Source organism: Sebastes umbrosus, chromosome 19, assembly GCF_015220745.1.
Source record: "Sebastes umbrosus isolate fSebUmb1 chromosome 19, fSebUmb1.pri, whole genome shotgun sequence".
NCBI classification, from domain to species: domain Eukaryota; kingdom Metazoa; phylum Chordata; class Actinopteri; order Perciformes; family Sebastidae; genus Sebastes; species Sebastes umbrosus.
The window spans coordinates 4,119,750-4,133,189 of NC_051287.1; the positions used below are offsets into that span (position 1 = coordinate 4,119,750).

Here is a 13,440-nt window from a genome sequence, read left to right on the forward strand (position 1 = left end):
TGGCTTAAAAAAGTCTTATAGTGACACTGGACCGTGTTAAAGACAAAATACATTATTTTTAAAAAAATAGAAATTGACAAAATATTTAATGCCTAACTTCATGTACGTGTATTAAACATTTTTACATTTTTTAATTTTGCCGGAGCCGATTTTGTTTCCGTGCCCGGAAGTATAGGGGATGTATTTTAGAGCCGCACCGTATGAAAGCATGACATTTAGCAGCAGAGATTGTGTTTTGTAGGATATTTTGGATATTTTAAAGCTTTTGTTTGGGATAAATGTAATGTTTATCTGCTGGTTATAGTAAATATCCCTCTTTTTTTATTGTTATAGTGTTAATATGACAAGCTTGAATGCGATGTTGCTCCATAATGTTTTGTTTTAAGCTCAGACTGACTCTGAGGAAACAGCTTGGAAGATAAGTAGACATTAAAGATGCATGTTAGAGCCTGTGGGACATTAAGAAAGATGATTTGGGTAAGATATACTTTGCCAAACTAAATGCTTAATTATCTTAATATCATGTTGACTTCATAGCAGTGTTGTTGTCCTTCACAGGGAAGGTATCTATTAACAGCTGGGCTGCAGTGCTGCAGATGCAGAGTGAGCTGTCCTGTAAAGAGACACTACAGCTTTCTCCCAGGTACGTTGGAAGAAGTATTCAGATCCTTTATTTAAGTAGCAATATGCCCTTTTCACAGCAGCATTTTAACATGTCATTGCAGGTAAACACAGGTGTTATTGATTACATTAATTATGTCAGTATGATATAAAAATTGGCATATACAATACCCCACTATGAAGAAAAACACTCCACTACAAGTAACAGGAGTGCATTCAATATGCTACTTAAGTTAAATTATGTAAGTATTGTCAGTAAAATGTACTTAAAGTATTAAAAGTCAGTGTTTTACTATTATATATGATGTTTCTGGATTAATATTTCTGCTGCATGAAGGTGCATGTTGCATTTTACTGCTGTAAATGTTTTTAACTCCTTTATATCCTGTTGGCTAGTTTAATCTACAGCAATGCATCATATATTATAAGATCATCATATGTTTGTAGCGTCACTGTCCTGTGAGAACCACATATTTCTAAAAAAAATCAACTTTTCATGGTGTGAAACAGCCGGTTTTCAGCTTTGTGACGATGCATTTTCCAGCTGATCCAAGAGGCTTTTAATTAGTTTATTTAGATTAAGAAGTAGGAGGCTTTCCTTAACACATAAAGGAACACTTCATCCTTCAGTTTATCACAAACACTGATTCAAAATCAACACATCTGGAGATAGATCATTTTCACTGGACAGGAAGGGGATGAAAAACTGTAATCAGAAAAGTGATTAAAGCTGTCAGGCAAATGAGATGTAGTGGAGTAGAAGTATAAAGTTACATTAAATGGAAATACGCAAGTAAAAATACCATCAATTTGTACTCAAGTATAGTACTTGAGTAAATGTTATTAGTACATTCCACCACTGGTTATGATTAACCATTGCTGACGCAATGCTTTAATTAGTTGATTCGTCAAGCAACAAAAACTAGTATATTCCAGTTTTAGCTGACATAAGTTCATATTTAATGGATTTTCTCATTTTCACATCATTATAAATCATATAATTTGTTAATAAAATAGAATTCTCAACACCGCATGGTCCATTTAGTAGTAGATCATATCACATGATCTTCCTCAGTTGATGGAGGAAGCCCTGTTGACATTTTTACAAAGCATCAGTGATTCAGTCAGATCATCATTGTACTTCATGTTTGCTGTCATAGATGATGTCAAATCACTGCGGGCTGTGGTCAACCCTGATATATCCAAGTAAGTGATTTCATTCTGCAGTCAGTTCTTTGAAATGTTCTTTAGATTCAGCTCTGGGCTCCGTGTTAACTCATGAACTGTATCTGCAGGATCCGAAACATCGGCATTATGGCCCACATCGACGCAGGAAAGACGACAACCACAGAAAGGATGCTGTATTACTCTGGCTACACGAGAGCACTAGGAGGTGTGTAGGATGGTGAAAACAATAGGTAATTCTTTGTTACCTGTTTGTTTTTGTCACTTTAATTTATTTCTGCTTTCAGATGTGGACGACGGGGATACAGTGACAGATTTTATGGCTCAAGAGAGGGAGCGTGGCATCACCATACAGTCAGCAGCCGTCACATTTGATTGGAAAACTCACAGAATAAACCTTATAGACACCCCAGGTAGGAATAACATCCTTGTGAGAATAAAACAGTCTAGAAATGAGACAGAGCAGCCACTCAAATATGACTGTGTGTGTTTACAGGACATGTTGACTTCACTCTCGAGGTAGAACGGGCACTTCGTGTTCTCGATGGGGCTGTTGCTGTGTTTGATGCTTCTGCCGGTGTTGAGGTGAGCCCACTGCTTCTTTTTTTTCAGTTTTGGGTCATGTATTTGGGCATACCCTGAACGTATTCTCTTCTGTTCCCTTGTAAACACCAACAGGCTCAGACTCTGACCGTGTGGAGACAAGCCGAGAAGCACCATGTTCCCTGTGTTTGTTTCCTGAATAAGATGGATAAGCCTGCAGCAAAGTGAGTGACTTAACAGTTCAACCATAAACAAGTTTCTTTCTCATTTTTCAAAATTTAACTGAAAACTGTCTTTCATTTTTTTTCTCTCAGTTTAAGTTTTTCCATTGAGAGCATAAGAAAGAAGTTGAAAGCCAATCCAGTCCTCCTGCAGGTAGGCCTGTTGAAAAACACAGCAACTATTACATGCCATTAAAGCTGCAGTCGCTAACTTTGAGCAAATATGATAAAAAGTGAATTGTTTCTGTCACTATATCCTGACCCCTTTATCCCAGGGATGTCAGCAGCATGTCTGCAGCTTTAAAGACATTAATTTGTAATGATTGAAGAAGATAACTTTCAGAGACTGTTTAGCACAATAACATGGCGACATATTTTGACATCAATTTACATGCAGAACAGTTTTTAATATAAAATAGTATATATCATTTTAATAAAATACAGGCGAATACTTTACGTTGACTTTTAGATGATGGTTTATCAATGTAGAATGTGCGCTCCCATTGTTGTATGACGTCAGACAACTGCTTCTTCGTGAAGTCGGGGTAGTTTACTACCTCATTTCATTTTTATAATTTAAAATTTTCATTTTAAAACAAAAATTCTAACTTGCATACTTGGTAATGTACTGTATCTATTCTCTAGTGTTGATATGTATATTTATTGGGTATTTACTGTTCCTGTGCATTGTCTGGATAACCTGCTGCTGTAACACAAGAGTTTCCCAATTTGGGATGGATGGATTTACTCAGAGTTTACAAGAAGGAACGTCTTCTAGTGGCGTTTCATTGTACTTTTTCTCATTATTAGTTCACTGATAAGTGGTTTACCACCACCAGGTTTTATACAATAAGCCAAATAAGTCCAAATTTATCTTTATTACTCTATAATTTGCAATAACTAAATGGAAAAACAAGCTAAACAAAGAAAGTATACCTGAAAACCTAATGGGAGTGTGTCACCGTGTACTGTAGCTGTCTCATGCAGAGCCGTCCTGTTTCATAGATTCCGGTCGGCAGTGGCAAAAACTTCTCCGGTGTGGTCGACTTGTTAACCAGCCGGAAGCTGATATGGAGGCTAAGATCTACGAGAGATGATGATGGACGAGTGTTTGAAAGCAAACCTCTCGACCAGTCCGACGAGCCGGAACTCCTGCAGGAAGTCAACGAGGCCAGGACGGCTTTAATAGAGCAGGTACGTGTCATAACATTTACAGCAATGTTTAATATTTTAAATGTTAAAGTATTCTCCAGTTAATATTTCTGTTCTCAATCACAGGTTGCTGATCTTGATGATGAGTTTGCTGAACTGCTGCTGACTGATTTTAGTGACAATTTTGATGCTGTTCCCTCAATCAAAGTAAGTGTTGTATTGAACCACAATATAATCCTATAAAGTAACTTAAAGTACTTGTGAATACAGAGTAAACCGTGCTACTGTGTCCTCAGCTGCAGGAGGCTGTGCGGCGGGTCACTCTGGCCCGTAAAGGCGTCCCAGTACTCTGCGGGAGCTCTTTGAGAAACAAAGGTGTTCAGCCTCTTTTAGATGCCATCACCGCCTACCTGCCTGCCCCCAATGAACGCCACCACGACCTGGTGTGAGTACATTCTTTAACCTATTTAACAAACTCAGACCTGAGCAGCTGTGACGTTTCCTGCATGATTGGTGTCCAGGTTCTGTACTCCGATATTGTTTTTCAATGCTTTTATCATATTATTCTTTACCTTTATGCATTTTCAGTTTTGTTAAATGTGATTCTGAGCTATACTAACTCAATTTGAGGTCTGTTTTCAGTGTCACATGACATTTAATGCGTCTGAATGAGCCTGAGAAGTTGTGCAAAACCGATTTAACAAATATCTTCTATTTTGATGCACACAAGTCGACTAAAACCGTTAATATTAAATGAATGGAAGATTCAAATCATGCTGGAATCGTCCTTTAATGAATATGCCGTGCTTTTATGAATATGTTTCCATGTTGTCAGACTATAAGCTCTGTTCATCTTCCTACAGGCGGTGGTACAAGGACGACTTGTGTGCTCTGGCCTTCAAGGTTCTCCACGACAAGCAGCGTGGTCCTCTGGTGTTTCTCAGGATTTACTCTGGTACTCTGAAACCACAGACTGCCGTCCACAACATCAACAGGAACAGCATGTATGTAGCTTCTATTACAATACAGTGCAATTTTGACTGAAATCATTATCATGATATGTCAAAGCTTTTATTTTTGGTATCATGTTGTGTGCAGTGAGAGGATGAGCAGGCTGCTGGTGCCGTTTGCTGATCAGCATGTAGAAATCCCCTCGATGACAGCGGGAAACATCGCTCTGACTGTCGGACTGAAGCAGGTAGAGCATCATAGATATACATTATATTCTCTATTTGCTATTTTGAAGATTTTCCCTTCAAAATGTTCTTTCTGTTTTCCACATTAGACCGTCACAGGGGACACCATCGTTTCATCGAAGGCTTCAGCAGCAGCTGCAGCCCGCCGAGCCCAAAGTGACGGCGAGGCTGGGAAGAAGCGTGGGGAACATGCCAGCGTGGTTCTTTCAGGGGTGGAGGTCCCTGATCCCGTCTTCTTCTGCACCATAGAACCGCCCACCATGGCCAAACAGGCTGGTCAGTAACAGTGATTACAGTTATGCTACTGTACAAATACTCCAGCAACCTTAAAGTCTCTCACACATTGTATTTTTCCCCTGAAAGATCTTGAGAATGCACTGAATTGCCTCCAGAGAGAAGACCCCAGTCTTAAAGTCAGGATTGACCCTGACTCTGGCCAGGTACGTAATACCATCATGGGATAAGCCAGGAGTTTGTTTAGTTGGAGCATCTGCTACAGTGACTCAACTAATTGTCTCTTTCCTCAGACCATTCTGTGTGGGATGGGAGAGCTGCACATCGAGATCATCCATGATCGGATCAGGAGAGAGTATGGCATTGAGACTCACCTCGGGCCGCTACAGGTGGCTTACAGGGAGTCGATTCTCCACGAGGTCTCTACTACAGGTACAACAATCATTTCTTAATCGTTGCATCATGGGAGGGGGAGAAATAACTAATCACTATGATCTTAAAATTGGAATTATTCCTCCTCCTCAGTTCTTGGTTTACTTTTAACCCTCTGAAAATGATGGTGGATCTTCTGACTGGCATTAACATTACTGTCATTTGAAGGCTGTTGCGGGTTTCAAGGGTTTTAAGGTAGTGGACACACAGAGGTGTCATACTAATCTTGTTTGTGATGAACCGTTGATACCAAACATGTCATGCTAGCTTACTGGAAAAGGGGCAAAATTTTGCTCCAAAGTTGAGCCGTCTTTACCGCGAGGTTCGCAACACCTCAGTGGCAATAGGCAGTGTTATGGCCACTCTCCGGCACTTAGTACGTTACTTACCTAGCGGCGGCGCTGACTCTTGTCAACTACATACTGTACTTGTCCTAATTTTTGTTCCTTTATGAATTTTCCTGCTTAAATTATACCGTAGATACGCTGGACCGTACTGTTGGGGAGAGACGACATGTCGTGACCGTGGAGCTGACCGTCACACCACTGGACATCTCCGCTACGGGTGGTTCATGTGAATTCACTTTCACAGAGGAACTGGGAGGACAGCTATCACCAGAAATGAAAGAGGCAGTGGAGAATGGAGTACACAGCTCATATCTTCAAGGTATCATTCAACGCAACTCATGCAAACCTGTCCTGCCCTGTTTATATTGAAGATGTATTATTTAAGAAATAACTGAAATCATTATCAATGCCTGCTTCCACCTTCAGGTCCATTGCTAGGTTATCCTTTACAGGGTGTATCTACACTGATCCAAAGTGTCAACATGGAACCAGGAACGTCTCCTGCCATGGTGTCCGCCTGTGTGTCCCGCTGCATGCTGAAGGTAAACCATTATGAGTTCCCGCCTCATAACTGTAAACTACAGGATGATCAACAGATAAACCACAGTTCTGTTTCTGTGTTCCTGCAGGCCGTGAGGCTAGCAGGAGGTCAGGTCCTAGAGCCAGTGATGTCCCTGGAGGTGACTGTCGGGGAGGAACGCCTCGGCTCTGTGCTGGGCGACTTGGCCCAAAGACGAGGAACCGTCCGAGACATCCAGAGTCGCCATGACGACAAGGTGCTGCTAGCAACTGTGCCCCTGGCTGAGATGATGGTGAGATGCAATTTTGTCTGTAGTTTTTGGTTTAATGGGTAACCCTGACATTGCAGCTGGGCGGCTTGTTGGGCACTAAAAATAGCACCGCTGGATGCGACGCACTAATCTTGTCGGTTAACGGTTAATAATCAGTTAACGAGGGTCGATCATCGGTTAGGAAAAAAAATAAAAAATTAGCATTTCTAGTTGTTAACTATTCATACTTGTTTCCTTTTAAAGGGCTATTCCACCATCCTGCGAACAATAACGTCCGGCAATGCCACCTTCTCCCTGGAGCTGGACACCTATGAGGCCATGAACCCCCAGGACCAGAACACCCTCCTTAAAAGAGTGGCTGGTCTGCTGTGATCCCCTGATCAGCAATGGGACCAGTGACCTTCTGAGACCAAGACATGGACACTTGTACCCAAACCAGGACTTACAGTAAATATCAGTAAGTAAAATGCTATTTATAGTATTAATACCCACTGCATGAAAGAGGCAAAGACATTACAAATTGTATACCATGGTCTTAGCTCGATGCCAAATACATGCCCTTGTTTTTTTTAATATGAAACACAAAACTCGTGCCAAAACTGTCAACATTTTATTCACAATCAATCATACAAACATTCATAAAAATAGAGTGCATAAATTCAAGATGTTTATGACATTAGATGTGATCAAGAGGAGTTCTGTAGAGCAGATTTAAAAAATTTGTGACATTTCCACATAGGCAGTCAAGCATTTGATTTCTTAGTTTGAAATACAAGCACAGAGTTGATTGTATGTGGATTCGCTTCCCTTTCTTGTTCCCACGGCCAGCCTCTCCGTTGTTTTCAGACACCTCTGTATTCACGGGGACAGTAGCTGGAAAACAGCGGCTCAGCTGGGATCCCACGCCTTAAGATAGGAAAAGATTAGATGATTAATGTTTTATATTTAATTAATAGCCCTCAACACGCGTGTTTCCGGTGGATGATAAAGCATTTGGAGACAGATACTTATGCAATCAGATGGGTATTAATATTAATGGATGCGCATAGAAGGATTCACAAATGTATTTTTGTTGCACGCAGATATTTCTTGATATAAATGAATAAATAGAAATGTACAAGTATTTGCAATTTTTACTATGACATTTTTCGACATACTGTACTTGGACTTTTTATGATGTTTCTCGACATACTATAGTCTAAGACTTTCTTTGTCATACTATGGCTTTTTTTTTCGACATACAAGACTATGACTTTATTCATAATACTTTACATGACTTTTTTTTCGACCTGCCTTACTATGGCTTTTTAAAAAAAAAAAAAAAAAAAAATTTTGACATAATACACTGACTTTTTTCATGACTTTAAGACATAGTATACTTTGAAATCTTTTCAGCATACTGTAATTTTCCAACAAACTATACTATGACTATTTTTTTACTCTTTTTGCAACATACTGACTTTTTTCGACATATTGACTTTTTTATTTTTTTTATTTTTTTCGACATACTATGACTTTTTTCGACATACTGACTTTTTTTTTTTTTTTTACTTTTTTAGACATACCAAGACTTTTTTTTTTACATACTACACTGACTTTTTTTCAGCATACAATACTGACTTTTTTTTTCCGACATACTATGACTTTTTTTTTTTGTCATTTTTTCGACATACTATGACTTTTTTTCGACATACTATGACTTTTTTTTTTTTTACTTTTTTCGACATACTAGACTTTTTTCGACATACTGACTTTTTTTCGACATACTATGACTTTTTTTTTTTTTACTTTTTTCGACATACTATGACTTTTTTTTTTTTTACTTTTTTCGACATACTAGACTTTTTTTTTTTTTACTTTTTTCGACATACTAAGACTTTTTTTTTTACTTTTTTCGACATGCTATGACTTTTTTCGACATACTAGACTTTTTTTTTTTTTTTACTTTTTTCGACATTCTAGACTTTTTTTTTTTTACTTTTTTCGACATACTAGACTTTTTTTTTTTACTTTTTTCGACATACTATGACTTTTTTTTTTACTTTTTTTGACATACTATGACTTTTTTTTTTACTTTTTTTGACATACTGACTTTTTTTTACTTTTTTCGACATACTGACTTTTTTTCGACATACTGACTTTTTTTTTTTACTTTTTTCGACATACTAGACTTTTTTTTTTACTTTTTTCGACATACTATGATTTTTTTTTTTACTTTTTTCGACATACTAGACTTTTTTTTTTTTTACTTTTTTTGACATACTAGACTTTTTTTACTTTTTTCGACATACTATGACTTTTTTTTTTTTTTTACTTTTTTCGACATACTGACTTTTTTTTTACTTTTTTCGACATACTACTTTTTTTTTTTTTACTTTTTTTGACATACTAGACTTTTTTTTTTTTTACTTTTTTCGACATACTATGACTTTTTTTTTTTTACTTTTTTCGACATAGACTTTTTTTTTTTTTCTTTACTTTTGTCGACATACTGACTTTTTTTCACTTTTTTCGACATACTGGACTTTTTTTTTTTACTTTTTTCGACATACTGACTTTTTTTTTTTTTTACTTTTTTCGACATACTGAGTTTTTTTTTTTTTTTACTTTTTTCGACATACTGACTTTTTTTTTTTTTTTTACTTTTTTCGACATACTAGACTTTTTTTTTTTTACTTTTTTGACATACTAGACTTTTTTTACTTTTTTCGACATACTATGACTTTTTTTTTTTTACTTTTTTCGACATACTAGACTTTTTTTTTACTTTTTTCGACATACTATGACTTTTTTTTTTACTTTTTTCGACATACTAGACTTTTTTTTTTTTTACTTTTTTTGACATACTAGACTTTTTTTTTAACTTTTTTCGACATACTAGACTTTTTTTTTTTTTACTTTTTTTGACATACTAGACTTTTTTTTACTTTTTTCGACATACTAGACTTTTTTTTTTTTTACTTTTTTCGACATACTATGACTTTTTTTTTTTTACTTTTTTCGACATAGACTTTTTTTTTTTTCTTTACTTTTTTCGACATACTAGACTTTTTTTTTTTTACTTTTTTTGACATACTAGACTTTTTTTTTACTTTTTTCGACATACTATGACTTTTTTTTTTACTTTTTTCGACATACTAGACTTTTTTTTTTTTTTACTTTTTTTGACATACTAGACTTTTTTTTTTTTTTACTTTTTTCGACATACTGACTTTTTTTTTTTTTTTACTTTTTTCGACATACTGACTTTTTTTTTTTTTACTTTTTTCGACATACTGACTTTTCTTTACTTTTTTCGACATACTAGACTTTTTTTTTTTTACTTTTTTCGACATACGACTTTTTTTTTTTTTTTTACTTTTTTCGACATACTAGACTTTTTTTTACTTTTTTCGACATACGACTTTTTTTTTTTTTTTTACTTTTTTCGACATACTAGACTTTTTACTTTTTTCGACATACTAGACTTTTTTTTTTTTTACTTTTTTTGACATACTGACTTTTTTTTTTACTTTTTTCGACATACTAGACTTTTTTTTTTTACTTTTTTCGACATACTAGACTTTTTTTTTTTTTCTTTACTTTTGTCGACATACTGACTTTTTTCACTTTTTTCGACATACTAGACTTTTTTTTTTTTTTACTTTTTTCGACATACTGACTTTTCTTTACTTTTTTCGACATACTAGACTTTTTTTTTTTACTTTTTTCGACATACGACTTTTTTTTTTTTTTACTTTTTTCGACATACTAGACTTTTTTTTTACTTTTTTCGACATACGACTTTTTTTTTTTTTTTACTTTTTTCGACATACTAGACTTTTTTTTACTTTTTTCGACATACTAGACTTTTTTTTTTTTTTACTTTTTTTGACATACTGACTTTTTTTTTTACTTTTTTCGACATACTAGACTTTTTTTTTTTACTTTTTTCGACATACTATGACTTTTTTTTTTTTACTTTTTTCGACATACTAGACTTTTTTTTTTTTTCTTTACTTTTGTCGACATACTGACTTTTTTTTACTTTTTTCGACATACTAGACTTTTTTTTTTTACTTTTTTCGACATACTATGACTTTTTTTTTTTACTTTTTTCGACATACTAGACTTTTTTTTTTTTTCTTTACTTTTGTCGACATACTGACTTTTTTCACTTTTTTCGACATACTAGACTTTTTTTTTTTTACTTTTTTCGACATACTGACTTTTTTTTTTTTTACTTTTTTCGACATACTAGACTTTTTTTTTTTTACTTTTTTTGACATACTAGACTTTTTTTTTACTTTTTTCGACATACTATGACTTTTTTTTTTACTTTTTTCGACATACTAGACTTTTTTTTTTTTTTACTTTTTTTGACATACTGACTTTTTTTTTTACTTTTTTCGACATACTATGACTTTTTTTTTTTACTTTTTTCGACATACTAGACTTTTTTTTTTTTCTTTACTTTTGTCGACATACTGACTTTTTTCACTTTTTTCGACATACTAGACTTTTTTTTTTTTTACTTTTTTCGACATACTGACTTTTTTTTTTTTTTACTTTTTTCGACATACTGACTTTTTTTTACTTTTTTCGACATACTAGACTTTTTTTTTTTACTTTTTTCGACATACTATGACTTTTTTTTTTTACTTTTTTCGACATACTAGACTTTTTTTTTTTTTCTTTACTTTTGTCGACATACTGACTTTTTTCACTTTTTTCGACATACTAGACTTTTTTTTTTTTTACTTTTTTCGACATACTGACTTTTTTTTTTTTTTACTTTTTTCGACATACTAGACTTTTTTTTTTTTTTTTACTTTTTTCGACATACTAGACTTTTTTTTTTACTTTTTTCGACATACTGACTTTTTTTTTTTTTTTTTACTTTTTTCGACATACTAGACTTTTTTTTTTTACTTTTTTCGACATACTGACTTTTCTTTACTTTTTTCGACATACTAGACTTTTTTTTTTTTTACTTTTTTCGACATACGACTTTTTTTTTTTTTTTTACTTTTTTCGACATACTAGACTTTTTTTTTTTTTACTTTTTTTGACATACTAGACTTTTTTTTTTTACTTTTTTCGACATACTATGACTTTTTTTTTTTTTTTTTTACTTTTTTCGACATACTGACTTTTTTTTTTTACTTTTTTTCGACATACTAGACTTTTTTTTTTTTTACTTTTTTTGACATACTAGACTTTTTTTTTTTAACTTTTTTCGACATACTAGACTTTTTTTTTTTTTTACTTTTTTTGACATACTAGACTTTTTTTTACTTTTTTCGACATACTAGACTTTTTTTTTTTTTTTACTTTTTTCGACATACTAGACTTTTTTTTTTTTTACTTTTTTCGACATACTGACTTTACTTTTTTCGACATACTAGACTTTTTTTTTTTTTTACTTTTTTCGACATACGACTTTTTTTTTTTTTTTACTTTTTTCGACATACTGACTTTTTTTTACTTTTTTCGACATACTAGACTTTTTTTTTTTTTTACTTTTTTCGACGTACGACTTTTTTTTTTACTTTTTTTGACATATTGGACTTTTTTTTCTTTTTTACTTTTTTCGACATACTGACTTTTTTTCGACATACTATGACTTTTTTTTTTACTTTTTTCGACCTACCAAGACTTTTTTTTTTACATACTAAACTGACTTTTTTTCAGCATACAATACTGACTTTTTTTTTCTGGACATACTATGACTTTTTTTTTTGACATACTACACTATGACTTTTTTTTCAACATACAATACTATGACTTTTTTTTTCTCGACATACTGACTTTTTTTTTTTTGTCATTTTTTTCGACATACTAATACTTTTTTTTTTTTGACATACTACACTGACTTTTTTTACTTTTTTCGACACACTATACTATCATTTTTTTTTTTTTTTTACTTTTTCGACACTACTATGACTTTTTTTTAACTTTTTTTCGACATACTAAGACTTTTTTTTACATACTACACTGACTTTTTTCGACACAATACTGACTTTCTTTCGACATACTTTACTATGATTTTTTTACGACATTCTGTACTATGTGTTTTTTTTCTCGACATGCTATACTATGACTTTTTTTTCGAGACGCTACACGATGACTTTTCTTTCTTATTTTCTCATTTTTTCTCCCCTTCCCTCCAATAGGTGTTCCTGTGTCCTTCCTTTGCTAGCTCCTCCCTGTGCTGAAGGATCTGGGTCGTTAGCTTGATCTGCCAAACAAGGGCTGTTTCTTGATAAAACCTCACCACCTTCACACTGGACGGCTCTCTTGATTCCATCGCAGACGCGACTGCTTGTTGTTTTTGTTGTTTACTGACTTTCATGTTTGTTTCCTAATTTATTATGTTGTGAATAAATTTTACTATTTAGTACTCTGAAACTCGTCTGGTCTCCCTTCTTTGTCGCAGCTTTTCATGACAAAAAAGTACAAGACATACTAGACTTTTTTTTTTTTTTTACTTTTTTCGACATACTGACTTTTTTTTTACTTTTTTCGACATACTAGACTTTTTTTTTTTTTTACTTTTTTCGACATACTGACTTTTTTTTACTTTTTTCGACATACTAGACTTTTTTTTTTTTTTTTACTTTTTTCGACATACGACTTTTTTTTTTACTTTTTTTGACATATTACTTTTTTTTCTTTTTTACTTTTTTCGACATACTGACTTTTTTTTACTTTTTTCGACATACTGACTTTTTTTTTT

The 13,440-nt window shown here is 33.5% G+C and overlaps 2 protein-coding genes across 6 annotated transcripts in view; one reads left to right on the forward strand and one right to left on the reverse strand.

Moving 5' to 3' along the window:
* On the forward strand, window positions 1-13,112 carry gfm2 (GTP dependent ribosome recycling factor mitochondrial 2). 4 transcript variants are annotated; one of them, XM_037752862.1, is made up of 22 exons: window positions 1-102; window positions 392-477; window positions 559-643; window positions 1,782-1,827; window positions 1,917-2,014; window positions 2,094-2,219; window positions 2,303-2,391; window positions 2,485-2,573; window positions 2,664-2,724; window positions 3,576-3,764; window positions 3,849-3,929; window positions 4,019-4,167; window positions 4,586-4,726; window positions 4,821-4,920; window positions 5,008-5,194; window positions 5,282-5,358; window positions 5,446-5,584; window positions 6,065-6,250; window positions 6,358-6,473; window positions 6,561-6,743; window positions 6,966-7,179; window positions 12,878-13,112. In XM_037752862.1, the coding sequence occupies exons 2-21, from the start codon at window positions 436-438 to the stop codon at window positions 7,092-7,094; spliced, it is 2,313 nt and encodes a 770-aa protein (XP_037608790.1). In that variant the 5' UTR covers window positions 1-102; window positions 392-435; the 3' UTR covers window positions 7,095-7,179; window positions 12,878-13,112. The 4 variants fall into 4 exon arrangements, with proteins under 4 accessions (XP_037608790.1, XP_037608791.1, XP_037608792.1 ...); XM_037752863.1 differs by having other exon boundaries at window positions 84-102; window positions 387-477; XM_037752864.1 differs by lacking the exon at window positions 1-102 and adding an exon at window positions 191-303.
* Window positions 7,318-13,440, reverse strand: part of hexb (hexosaminidase B (beta polypeptide)) — a 25,653-nt gene continuing 19,530 nt past the window's right edge. For both annotated transcript variants that reach the window (XM_037752866.1, XM_037752867.1), the window contains exon 14: window positions 7,318-7,628. In XM_037752866.1, the coding sequence (XP_037608794.1) occupies window positions 7,565-7,628 (64 nt within the window). In that variant the 3' untranslated portion in view covers window positions 7,318-7,564. The remainder of the gene's footprint in view (window positions 7,629-13,440) is intronic.